Source organism: Alosa alosa, chromosome 20, assembly GCF_017589495.1.
Source record: "Alosa alosa isolate M-15738 ecotype Scorff River chromosome 20, AALO_Geno_1.1, whole genome shotgun sequence".
Taxonomy (NCBI): Eukaryota; Metazoa; Chordata; class Actinopteri; order Clupeiformes; family Clupeidae; genus Alosa; species Alosa alosa.
The window spans coordinates 19,650,533-19,662,710 of record NC_063208.1 but is presented as its reverse complement, the minus strand read 5'-3'; the positions used below and the strand labels follow the sequence as shown (position 1 = coordinate 19,662,710).

At 46.1% G+C, this 12,178-nt stretch overlaps 1 protein-coding gene across 1 annotated transcript in view; it reads left to right on the top strand.

Moving 5' to 3' along the window:
• The first annotated feature begins 4,558 nt into the window (after window positions 1–4,558).
• The window catches only part of LOC125285219 (ETS domain-containing transcription factor ERF-like), a 25,358-nt gene continuing 17,738 nt past the window's right edge, over window positions 4,559–12,178 (top strand). Inside the window, 1 exon segment of the mRNA XM_048229548.1 lies at window positions 4,559–5,153. Within this exon segment, the coding sequence (XP_048085505.1) occupies window positions 5,132–5,153 (22 nt within the window). The 5' untranslated portion in view covers window positions 4,559–5,131.

Below are 12,178 nucleotides of genomic sequence, written 5' to 3'. Positions count from 1 at the left end.
CTGTATACCTCAACTCTCAGCATTCTTGCTCTCTCTTTCTCCTCTTTCCTCCAACCCCACACTGTGTATTGGAGGATCGCTTTGGCACAGTGCCGGAAATAGGTCAAATATAACCCGTGCATTCCATTCTCAGCCCCTCTTCCTTACTCACTTACAGTGGCCTCTCTCTCCCTCCCTCACTCTTTCTCTTTGACTCACTCACACACATGCACACTGTCTTCTCTCTCTGCCAATGGATTTTATTTACACGTAATTGAGTGGTCACAGGGCAGCTGTGGCACATTTGAAATCTTGACGCAAACAGTTGTCCAGTTTCGTATGTGTGTGCAGAAGAATGTGTGTGTGGATAGATGTGTGCCCATGTGCATGTGTGTGTCTGTGTGTGTGTGTGAGGGAAAGAAAGAAAGAAGGAGAGCAGGTATTATTACTCCCATTGTTCTATAAATATTAACATGCCTCTATTCCAATAAATTGTTCTCGACCAGTGTTTATTCACCAGATTGTTCCGATAAATATTTCTGTCGTGAACTTTCCTCTGTTTAGGAATGGGTTCATCTTGCTCTCTTTTTTTCTCTCTCTCTCATTTTCTTTCTTTCCTTCTGCCTTAAATCTTTCTTTTCTTCTTTCATCTGCTCTTTCTCAGTCTCTCCCTCTGTCTCTCTCGCTCCCCTCCATTGTTTTCATTTTTCCCTCTCCCCCAGTCTTCCCCCATTTTAACCTCCTAACCCCCTTCTTCTGCCCCCTCCCCTCCAACTCCCGGGCCCTACCCCTCCCCTCGGCTCTCTTCCTCTGAGAGTGAGAGTGTGGTAATCCTATTACACATGTGTGAATACCAGCTGGGACAAGGAAAAGGGGTGGGAGCCAGAGAGGAGTAGAGGGTTGGTGTATGTGTGTAAGGGGTTGAAAGAAGTTTCATATTAGTGAGTGATTTACTTTATTAAGATATTGGCAAAGTGCTATTTAAGAGTGTGTGTGTGTGTGTGTGTGTGTGTGTGTGTGTGTGTGTGTGTGTGTGTGTGTGTGTGTGTGTGTTTTCTGTGCATGTGTGTGAGCATGCTTATGTGGCTGTAATGTAATGGTGTTTTTGGTGGCTGTCTGGAGGCTTTGAGGTGACTGTGTGAGTGAGGGGAGAGACAGGGCCTATGTGTTTCCTCTGGAGTTCAAGCGCCAAGAAAATAAACAAGTCCTTTGATCACAAAGAGCTCATTCACTCCCTCTCTCTCCCTCTCCTTCTCCCTCTCTCCCTCTCTCTCTCAGTCACTCCCACTTACTCTCTCTCAACTCTGTCTCGGTCCCCCTCTCTCACTCACAGCCTCTCTCCCTCTCTCTCTCTCTCTCTCTCACACTAGGCCTAAGTCCCTCTCTTTCACTTTTAATTCATTTCCCCTCCCCCCTTTCCCCTCAGACCATACCCTCGTGTGCTCTTCCTCCACTCATTTACTTCACTTCTTCTAGTTCTCCCTTTCTTTGTCGTCTCCTCCTCTTGTTCCGTGTCTTCCTCTGTGTGCCACCCCCAACCCCCCACAGGTTCAGGTCCATGATCTCCTTGCCCCAGCTGTGGATCCCTCCGACCGTGATGATGTCACCGGTGCTCTTTGAAGAGATAGCAGTGGCGGACCGGAGACCCTAATTAGGGCTGAGGAGTGTGAAGGAGACCTTAACGGGCCCAACATCTTCATAACGCTGATGACACCCATTACAATGACAAGCAGCACCTAAACAAACACACACACACACACACACACACACACACACACACACACACACACACACACACACACACACACACACACACACACACACACACACACACACACACACACACACACAGAGAGACCACCATACAAAAGCCTCCTTTGTGTGTATGTTTTTCTATGCATGCCTGTGAGTTTATGTGAGTGTGTCTGTGTGTGTGGTGAGTATTTGTCCTCTCCTGGGTCATTATGGGCCATTATTAGTGAGGGTCTCCAAGGGTGGGGCTCTATGGCCATTAAGACCCATCACATAAACATACGGCTGACTCAGTCAAGACTTCACTCTGTTACTACTCCTTGAAAGCACACATACCACATTTCCATTCTAATGCCATTAAAGGTACTCATTTCATCAAACACTCATAAACGTCCAATAAGTCCTCAATCAACCCAACTGGAATCTAATCTTGTCTGTCACTGATCATGCTGATGAATAAGGCAAAATCACCCAGCAGATCGAGCTGAAGAGGAAACGGGTTCTTCCACCTTCCTTCCATGTCAATGGTGCCGTGGAACTCAGATACCATGCCAGGACATGTCTGGTAACTCCAGATACTCTGAACGCTATTACAACTGTCTGGTGAGCTTGAGAGAAGTTCAGTTTATTTGCTTTTTTGGCGCACTGTGTTCTTCTGGCACCAGACAAGGACACCCTTCATCCCATAAAGTAGAATGCTGTTTTTTTTAGTGTGTGTGTACTGTAAAAGAAGTGCTAAAGATGAGCTCTGGCAGTCTTAACTGATCGGCGCCACATAGACTGCTGTCAAGTCCCTTGTGCTCTGAGAATGACTCCACTCTTTCTTACTCTTCTCGTCTCTCTCCCCTTCACTCCTCTCTCTTCTTTCTCTTCTCCTCCTTTTCTCTGGTGCGCGTCTGTCTGTCACTCTGATTAGGGACGGCGAGGTCACTCGACAAAGGATGAGACTAAGGCGTTCACACAGAAAGAAAAAAAAACAGGTGCCTGTTCTGTGAGCTCTAGAGAGCAGGGTGAACGCCAGCAGAGCAAGAAATTAGAACCAGACACCAGAACACCCCGAATCTGAGGGTACTTTGACCTTATGTGAAGGATTACAAATAACACTTGTGTTGTCAGCCAGATTTGATTATTTTCTGATACTGCACTGAATGTCTGTTTGGCCAAAAAATGTAGCAGTCAGAGGGAAGAAGGGATATGAAAACAGGATGGCAGGAGAGGGAGGAAAACAAAAAAAGGAAAGAGAGAGGAGAAAGGGAAGGAGAAAGAGGGATGCTAGTAGGTGTGTGTATATGTGTGTGTGTGTGTGTGTGTGTGTGTCTTCATTTGTAGCGTTAACACTATAGCGTTACTTTGGCGCGAGTGCGTGAATGCCTGGGAAATGTCACCCACTGCCTTTGAGTTTCTGCCAACAACCACTCAGGGAGAACAGAGGACGGCGAGTGGGAAAAAGAGACGGGGGTGATAGAACTGCGTGACAATGTTGGGAAGGCCACCGACACACACACCTCCAGATAACCCCCACGTACATCAGCGCATACATGCTCAATGCTCCATGGCAATTGCCATTATGTATTCCTTCCCACTTCCACCACCAACTCACTATTTGGTCAATCCCTGTACTACAAGTGCAGTGCATATAAACACACTAAAGTTGCTTAAGGGCTCAAGGTCTACCTTTTGTAAGACAGACAAATAAAAGGAACAAATCTATTGAGAAACAGAGATTGAGAGAGAGAGAGAGAGAGAGAGAGAGAGAGAGAGAGGACGTTGACTGCTGCATTTTCAGCCTACACATATGCTGTGTTTACAGCTGAAAGAAAATAACTTCAACTTAACTAATGTGCTTTGATAATCAGTTGTGAAAGTTCCTTAAAAAGAGCAAAACCAATTTAATCAGGAGAGGTCAGACTTCCTTTAAACTATGGGGCAAGAAGACCAATTTGTTCGGAATAGCATATGATTTGACATCAAATCTATTAGTAAAATCATTGAATTGTTGACTAGGCTAATTTAATTGTTGGCTTATAACATCTCACATATCCGCAATTAGATTAGTTTTCCTATTAAAATAGAGGACTGACATTGAGATGTAGCCTACATAAAAAAGTCAAACACATAGACTAATAATATTGAAATAAAGGCCTCAGGTGAGGTAGGCCTATGTCACAGAGTAGGCTAGCCTAGTTATTAACACACTAGGCTCCATGATTTAAACAGGATAGAAGATATGTGCAGCTCTGTTTTGTCTGCTAGCTAAAAGTTGCCTCTGATTTTGAGTTACGAGTGACAAGGCCTATGAGAAATGAGATGGCTTGAGACACTTTTCGAGAGCCAACAGACCTAGGCCTATAATACAGACGACAGTATATGTAGCCTTTAAAGTTTGTAACAATAGATTATAGGCCTAGACTAAAGCATAGCACTCTGAAATATTGGGTTGTAACCTATTGATCCTAATAGGTTGTGTGCTGTAGCCTAGGCCTAGTCTGTGGTCAATTTACACCATCCGACTCCTCACGCTTTGAAGCAGGTCTAGTCAATGTTTTTCTTGTGATGCCAAACCTAAAAGCAACCAAACTCCATAGTTCTCATGTATGGGGGTGAGTTTGTTAAACAGTGTTTCTGTTTTAGCATGCTTCTCTGTTCCACACAGAACCAGTCAGAATGAAGTCACTACGCTGGTGGCGTTAGCGGTATCCACAGCAACCCGGCGTGCGGCAGTGACGCCGTGACGCCAGCCAGGCAAATGGCGAGTAGGCGTGACCCATCTCCCCCTCCCTGCTCCGCGTGGGCGGCCCCGTGTGGTCGGGAGAACGAAACACGACACTCCTCTACAGAGAGAAGGGGGGCTGACGGGGAGAGAGCGAGCCTACGGAGTGAGTGGAAAAAGAAAAGTCTGTAAAAAGAGAGGGAGAAACTACCTCAGACGGCGAGCTTTTTTCCTGTTCGAACGTACCATGTTATGACTGTGGAAATGACGTGTGAGTGTTGAATATGCAACATTGTATCACGACTAAACTGATTAACAGTGATACATTTCTCCAAAATCGTCGTTTGGATTTTTATACAATTCCCTTCTATCGGCACGTTGGCCTGGGACTTGCTGGCCTCCAACTTTGCAGTAGTGAGATTGCTGGCCAGCAGAAAACTAATCGCCTAAAAGACTCGGAAAGAAACTAGAGAAGGACTAGTTGAAAACAAACGGGGGAGCAGTAGGGGGCCCGAAGTGGAGCGCCCGAGAATTGCGGACGTAGAACGAAGAACGAACGGAGCGAGATCAGCCACGGGAGAAAAGTTTAAAGAGGTGTTTTGCGGTTCTCACCGACAGGAGAGGGAGGGTGGCCGACTTCACCCGAAAATTTTGTTCGCCGAGCAAGTCAGTGAGCGAAGCACACTCAAAATGAAAACCCCGGGGGATACGGGTAAGTCAAACTGCACTATCACAAAATGTTAAGTAAAATAGTGTTGGGCTCCACTGTGCACTAGTGTAAGAGCGTTTGTGATGATTCTGAATGACACCACATTTGACTACTAATAATGTTAACGTAATTGTCCGGGGGAAAACTTGCTAGCTGAATATACGGACACGGTAATTCGTAAATTAAGTTATTATGGGGATGTCCATGGATTCGGGAAATGTTCAAATGACATAGCTATCTATAAGATTGCTGTAAACTATTTCGTAACTTAGTTTGCATACAATAACGTTAACGTAGCTAACGCAATATCGCTAGCTTTAGCTTTCATACGATTGGTTTGCCGTGGCGTTGGTCAGGCATATCGTTAGCTGTTTGTTACTAGCTAACGTAGTCCCAACTTTTGCTGAAAAGCCATCGAGCCTATCTACGAAATCTTTCCAAAGGAAGAATGTGTTTATCAACACAACACTGTTTAATATGGCTTGACAAAGTTTCCCCTTCTGGTTTGCTTTAGTTCAACCCAAATAACAAGTTCGCTAACTGATTAGCCACCGAGCTGCCTCTCTTAAAGCTGTTCGTTCAAAGTTTGTTTCAACTCTTCCCAGTTAGCCAACTAGTTTTTGTTACTTTAATAATTCATGGACATGTTCTTTGTTGACTTGTGGAATGTATTTGACATTCAGAGTGCTGCGTTGGCGGCGTCTTCTAATGTAGATTCCCTTTTAAAGTCTTGCGTGTGGATGTAAAAGTGATAGTGTAGTTTCTCCTTACGAGTTGGGTTACAATAGGTTCCACCATTTGCCTGTAGCCAAGTTGATCTTGCCTTGCCAGCCATTTGGTCGGCCATACTAAGCGGACCTAGCTAGCTACTTTAACTGCATCGTAAGCACGCTTCGTTGTATGATTTTAGACTCTTCGTCGACCTGAATATTAGTATCTGTTCTTTACACTTGTCTCATGATTTGTTAACTTAAGTTCGATTAAATTGTTAAACAACCCAAAAGTCACCTTAACAAGCTCTTCTATTTTAGCCAAGTTGGGCCGCTAACCAAGTTGGCCAGCTAACGTTAGCTCATGTTACTTTGTTCGTGTGAGTTTGTTAGAGATGTCGACTATTGTCATGGCTTTACCATTTATTTGAAAAGTACAAAAACAGCATTGCCGCAGCCCACTCACACGAACAATCAATGTCAAGGATATTCTTTACTTGCCCTGTTATTATATTACGTTGTATATTTATGTACTCGTTCTGTTTATTTCACACTCTTCCGGAAGTTCTTTCCGAGTGGCTTCTCTTGCCTTTAAATGTTGGAATGTCGCGACTTCGAGCATTCCAGTCGAACCGAGACCTAATACTTTCGTTTGGACTTGCTGTCTGTGGGTAGTGAAAATATAGAAAGGATACTTTGTTTCAGTTGTTCAAATAAACTACTGGGTCATGTATATCCAGATTATGAAACTGGAAAATAAGTCCTTTACGCCCTCTCGTATTCTTATGACGGGACTGACCACGCGCTCCTTTCACTAACAAATTACAGAGTCCCTTAATCTTTGTCGTGTGTCATAAAAATAATACTCAGCCAGTGAAGTAATGTGTATACATCAGGATATTAGCTGCTTATTCCATACCCCTCCCCTTCGGCTCGCCTACATAAAATAACTTTTTAAAGCTCTGCTCTATGTGGCTACAGGTAGTAACACTGAATGAGTCTTCTGGTGAAATTGAGTTGCAGTGGCAACCGACGGCCATTGACCTCGCATGTACTGTATTAGGTGTGTGTGTCTGGATCAATAGGATTGCATACAGTCTACAGATACACACAGAAAGTGATTCGTCAGCATGTAAAACATGTAATTGGGTGTTGCTTTTCATGGAGGCCTATTCCCAGGAAATGTTGTGCAGTGTTAATATACTTGGCTGTTTTAGTGCATTCTGTAAAGTTCCCCAGTGCTTATTTTGCAAATTCATACAGAAAGGTCGGTTTGCTACACGGAAGCCAAAGAAAGGTACGTAAAATGACCTGGATGCTTCAGTTGCACATCACGCTTGGCCCCAGGGCTCAAAAGCCAGCCCCACAAACTGTGGGTGCAGGAATCCTGAGAGATCCTCCGCTTCCTCATGCACTCACATTAGCACCAGACTGGTTTTGTGGCCGCAAGGTACTCTGCAGCCAAGTGTTAAAACCAGCCATTCTACCTGGCTCTCACAATACACAGGAATACTTCTCAGAAAAAGATAATTGTTTAAAAGAGCTGGAGCTGACCTAGCTTCAGGGCAGCTGCCCTTTCTCAGACAACAGTGCAAAAGCACAGATTAAATTGAAAAATGATCAACTACATTTAGCATACATGATCAAAGGATTGTTGCGTAAAATAAACAAAAAAACGTGCGCTTTACCCAGTGTGAAAAATGAAAACTCCAACCCTACAGGCAACCATCGAATAAAGCTGGAGAGGTGGCTCCTGTCATTTCCCTCCTCCATCCTCTTTTTGTTAATATCTGTCCGTTTCACCTCCTCCACACCCACCCACTCTCTCCACCTCCACCACCACCCTGTGTGCTTGGGCCCCAGCTACTTTTTTCCACTCTCCTCCTGACTCATTAGATAAACACGCTGCCACATGTGAGGCGGCACATCTGGAACAGGGCACTCTGTTGTCCTTTCCAGCCTCGCGGTGTGGCGTGGCGAGGCGAGCCAGCGGCAGCTACATCAGCGGCAGGCATAGCAGCAGCTGCAGAAGCAGCCCAGCACGGGCAAGCCGCCAGCACAGCTTAGCAGCAGCAGACCACGAACGCCGCTGAGCCAGGGCGGGGGCCCTGGCCTGTTGTGTGTGTGTGTGTGTGTGTTTGTGTTTGTGTGTAGGCAGGCTTCACCCTGCGGCATCTGCAGGTACTTTCTCACTAAGAAGGACGGTAGAGGAAAGAGAGTCTGAGACATACAATAGTTTTTGTCCCTGCTATTTTGAGTTTCCTGTCTGTATGAGTGTGAGCTTCTGTCTTCCAGTAGGGTCTGCAGGTGGCCTACCATTTTTCAGTTTGGAGGTAGAAAGTCTCTTGAGGCACAAAGGTTCCCAGTTTTTTGCATGCGTGCGTGCGTGTGCGTGCGTGTTTGAGCCCAGTGAAACCTTTAAAAGAAAGCTTTGCCGTTTTCCACAGGTCAGCCCAGGCCTCAGGGCTTTTTTGGGTTCTGGCGTTGAGCCGGCCTCTCAGAGACATAGGGCCTTCCTGCGCCTGGCACACAACCGGCGTGTGTGTTTGTGTGTTCTGCAGCCATGTCTGCTGTGTTCAGGCCACAGGTTTTGGTGGGAACTCCGGAGATTCGTTTAGACTTCGTCTGTCAATGCCCGCCTTGGGTGTCTGTGGCTTTTGGCTTTTCCTTTTGGTGTGTGTGACTGCGTGTGTGTGTGTGTGTGGTCATGCTTGTAGTGGAGGAGACCTCAGACATGTTTCTGTTTGGGTGGGGCTTTTTGAGAAGTGTTTGTGTGTGTCAGTGTGCACATATTCCCTTGAGCCCATTTGACCAGACATTAAATTGTGGAAAAGATGTTGTCATTTATGAACATCCTAACACACACAGCATAGTTAACATGTGGTGCATTATAAATGAACCAAGAGAGGTCTTTTTTGTTGTTATATGACCACTATCCCATACAATATATGTGGAATCCCTGTTCTTACAGTCCAATAAACCACTATCCTCTTTTCCTCTTCTCTCTATCCTATTTCCCTACTACCTGTGTTTTTCTTTGTGTGCCATAGGTCAGAGCTTAGTTTAGGTAATGGCCCCATGGCGGTTGTGTTGTCAACAAAACAGCCAGTCAACACGCTCCGAGATCTGCCTGATGCGTGAGTGGAGCGGCAGAGACTTCAATCTAGAATACGGCACTAATGAAGACTGAATTTATATAGGCTGTGTGCTACACACAAACACACGTCCTTGCAAGTGTGCACACACAAACAGTTAGACTTTATTAAGGGATCCAGACCCCCCACATTCCACTTTAATGGCTGGTGTCTGTGTTGCATTACACATACGCACACTCACAAGCGTAGGCAGACGATTGTTGCGCGCTCTCTGTCTCTCTCTCTCTCTCTCTCCCCTCTCTCTCTTTCCTTCTCTCTCGGGTTGCCATCTTTGTGGTGACGCCACCGTGACTCGCTCCCTCTTTATTTTTAATGCAGCCAATTTATTTTAGCAGGCGGATCTAGTGTTAACGCAGCAGGCTTTGGCCTCCCATGCACACTCGGCCCCAGATAGAAGTGTGTGTGAGAGAGGGAGAGAAAGAAAGAAAGAAAGAAAGAAAGAGAGGGGGAAAGAGAGGGTTAGACAAACAGATGAAGAGGAGTCATCTTAGCTCTGTGTATGTGCCGGGGGAGTAAACCTCTGCTCTTCTGGTTGTGTGTTAGAGGGAAGGGAGCAAGGAGCAAGTTGTGTAATCTGTGTGAAGCAGAGGGGTGAGCCAGATATCTCCGTTGTGAGACACTAGTGTAGTGTTTACTGTGTGTGTCTCATGCTCATGTCAGATCTATCTTCGAAACATGTTTCTTCACATATCTGACCCGGTGTAACTTACAAGATTGACACAGAGTGACTGGTGTACACTGGAAAGCGTGGAAGAGGGGTGAGGAGGAGTTTGAGGTTTTCAAAAAGCTCAGTTAACTTTGATTGACAGCTGGCAGCCCCTTTGCAGTCTCTCTCCCACGCTAGTACCCCCACCCCCCCCACACACACACACACACTCCAGATTCCCTGTTCTGGGTCTTTGGCACTAAGTGCAGCGCTGTGCTGCGAAGGCTCCTGATGCACTGTCTCTCTGGGAGTCGGGTGCTCGTAAATCAGCCAAATGAGCGTGTGTGTGTGTGTGTGTGTGTGTTTGTTTGTGGTGTGTGGGGGCGTCTCATCCCAAGCTTTTGCTTCTGAAGGCGCTGTGGTGGAACCCGCCGTTTGCCGAAGAGGCAGCGCTCTTACACAAACGCTCCACCACAGCTGGAGCCGCCCAGGCGACCCAAGACTGTGTGTGTGTATGTGTGCGCTCGCCAATGTCTGGAGGAAAATGAAAGTGAAGACCAGTCTGGTGCTCTAACCACAACACAGAACTCGAAAAGAGTTAGCCCGTTGGCTTTTTTCTTTCTCACCCTTTCTCTCCCTTTCTCTCTTTCTTTCTCTCTTTCCCTCCCTCCCTCTCATCTGTCTTTTTTCCATTTGGGTTCTCCACCTCCCTTTCATGTGCTTAGCTATCTGTTTTTCCTGATCCCCCTCTTTCTCATGAACTTCTTTTTTTTTCTCACACTTACTTAATCATTTCTTTCTCCCACTCGTATTTCCATCTCCCACTCTCTTTCCCTTGCTCTCTCTCTCTCCCTCTCTCCCTCCCTCCCTCTTTCCCTCTCTCCCCCTGGTCTTTCTCTGTGTGTCTGGTCTTGACAACACTTAAAAGCAAACTGAGTCCTGTTGAAAAGTCAGGCTGATGGCGAGATAGAGCACAAATGTAAACGACTGTGATTGACCGGGGCCTGAACTGAATGAGCTGGAAAAGACCAGCCATACCTACAAGACCACCTGTGGGGCAATGTAGACAGGAACAACTAACCCCCCACCCCACACACACACGCATTCGGTTTGCTTGCAGAGGTATCCTCACCAGCCATTCAAACAACTTGGCACTTACATTTTGCTCACATGCACACATTCATTCGGATAACAAGCACACACATGCACGGATACAATCATCTTACACAAACTTTTACACACCCTGGCCTCTCACTCAACCGCTCATTCTCCAGCAGAGACAAATGTCCAGAGCCCAGACAAGCGTCTCTCTGCCGCCCCGAGGGCTGATGGTTCCGTCTACGGGTGAGTGGGGGAGGGGACACTGCACGGCGCTGTCTACACTCTCCCAACACCCCACCCCCATGACCACCCCCTGCCCTGACACAATCACTCCCCACCGCTGAGAGGGTGACCCTCATTACCATCTATCCCAATACAAGGGGTGGGGGAAGCTGCTGCCATTATTGAATACCAATACCCCCTAGTTGTTAGTGAAATCAAACGATGAATGGCTCTTCATCTCTCTCGGGATAAGGGTTGCGTGATCTCTGTACTGTCAATGATGCACCCATTATCACTATGGAGTGAAGAGGCACGGCTAAATAGTTTGATGGCACAAAGAAGTACAACTCTGGGCCCTTAAGCTCCAAACACACTAGGAACAAAAAAACTCTAAACACCATGGCTAGAGGAGGCCATTTTCCCAGTCTCAGAAACAAAAACGGTCCCTTACTCTGCCACAGAGGGTGTAGATAGACAATAGTGAAACTTAACAACCTGGGTTTGAGTCCGGTGCGGGTCATTTCCCGATCTCACTCTCTTCCACTCGCTTCCTCTTGGTCTCTTCACAGTCCTATCCTAAAAGGGGAAAAAAAAGACACAATTTTATGAAAAAATTAAGAGACCACTGCACATTTTTCTGAGGTCATCCTACGTGTGCTGAGTGACATTTTAATGAGTTGATGGTCATATTCGGACCACTGCAAATTTGAATATGACCGTCAACTCATTCGAATGTCACTCAGCAACTGTAAGATTACATCAGAAAAATGTGCAGTGGTTTCTTAAATACAACTCTGGAAAAAAACAAACTTTTTTTTTTGAAAAAAAAATGTTTTACCTTCACTTGTATAAGTCAGGTTAACTGTTGAGCAACACTTGTGTTATTTACCATCGCCTTCCTTTTAGGAAGTCAGACAGAGAGAAAAGTGGGTGAAGGGTCATGCTAGTTGGACCTGTTTGACAGATAAGCTTGATCAAAGCCCTGCCACCCGATAAGATATTAAGAGTTCAGCCACCCGCAGATAGGCTGAGACGTCACCAGCACTTCCCCTGCCTCAGCTGTATCTGAGGACTTTTGCCTCTCTTCCAGGAAAAAGAGGTTTCCACCTGTGATTATCTTAAGGGCGGCCATTTTGATGCTCAATCTGCACTCTCTTGCTCAGAAGCCTAGGGGAACCTAGGGAAAGCTTGATA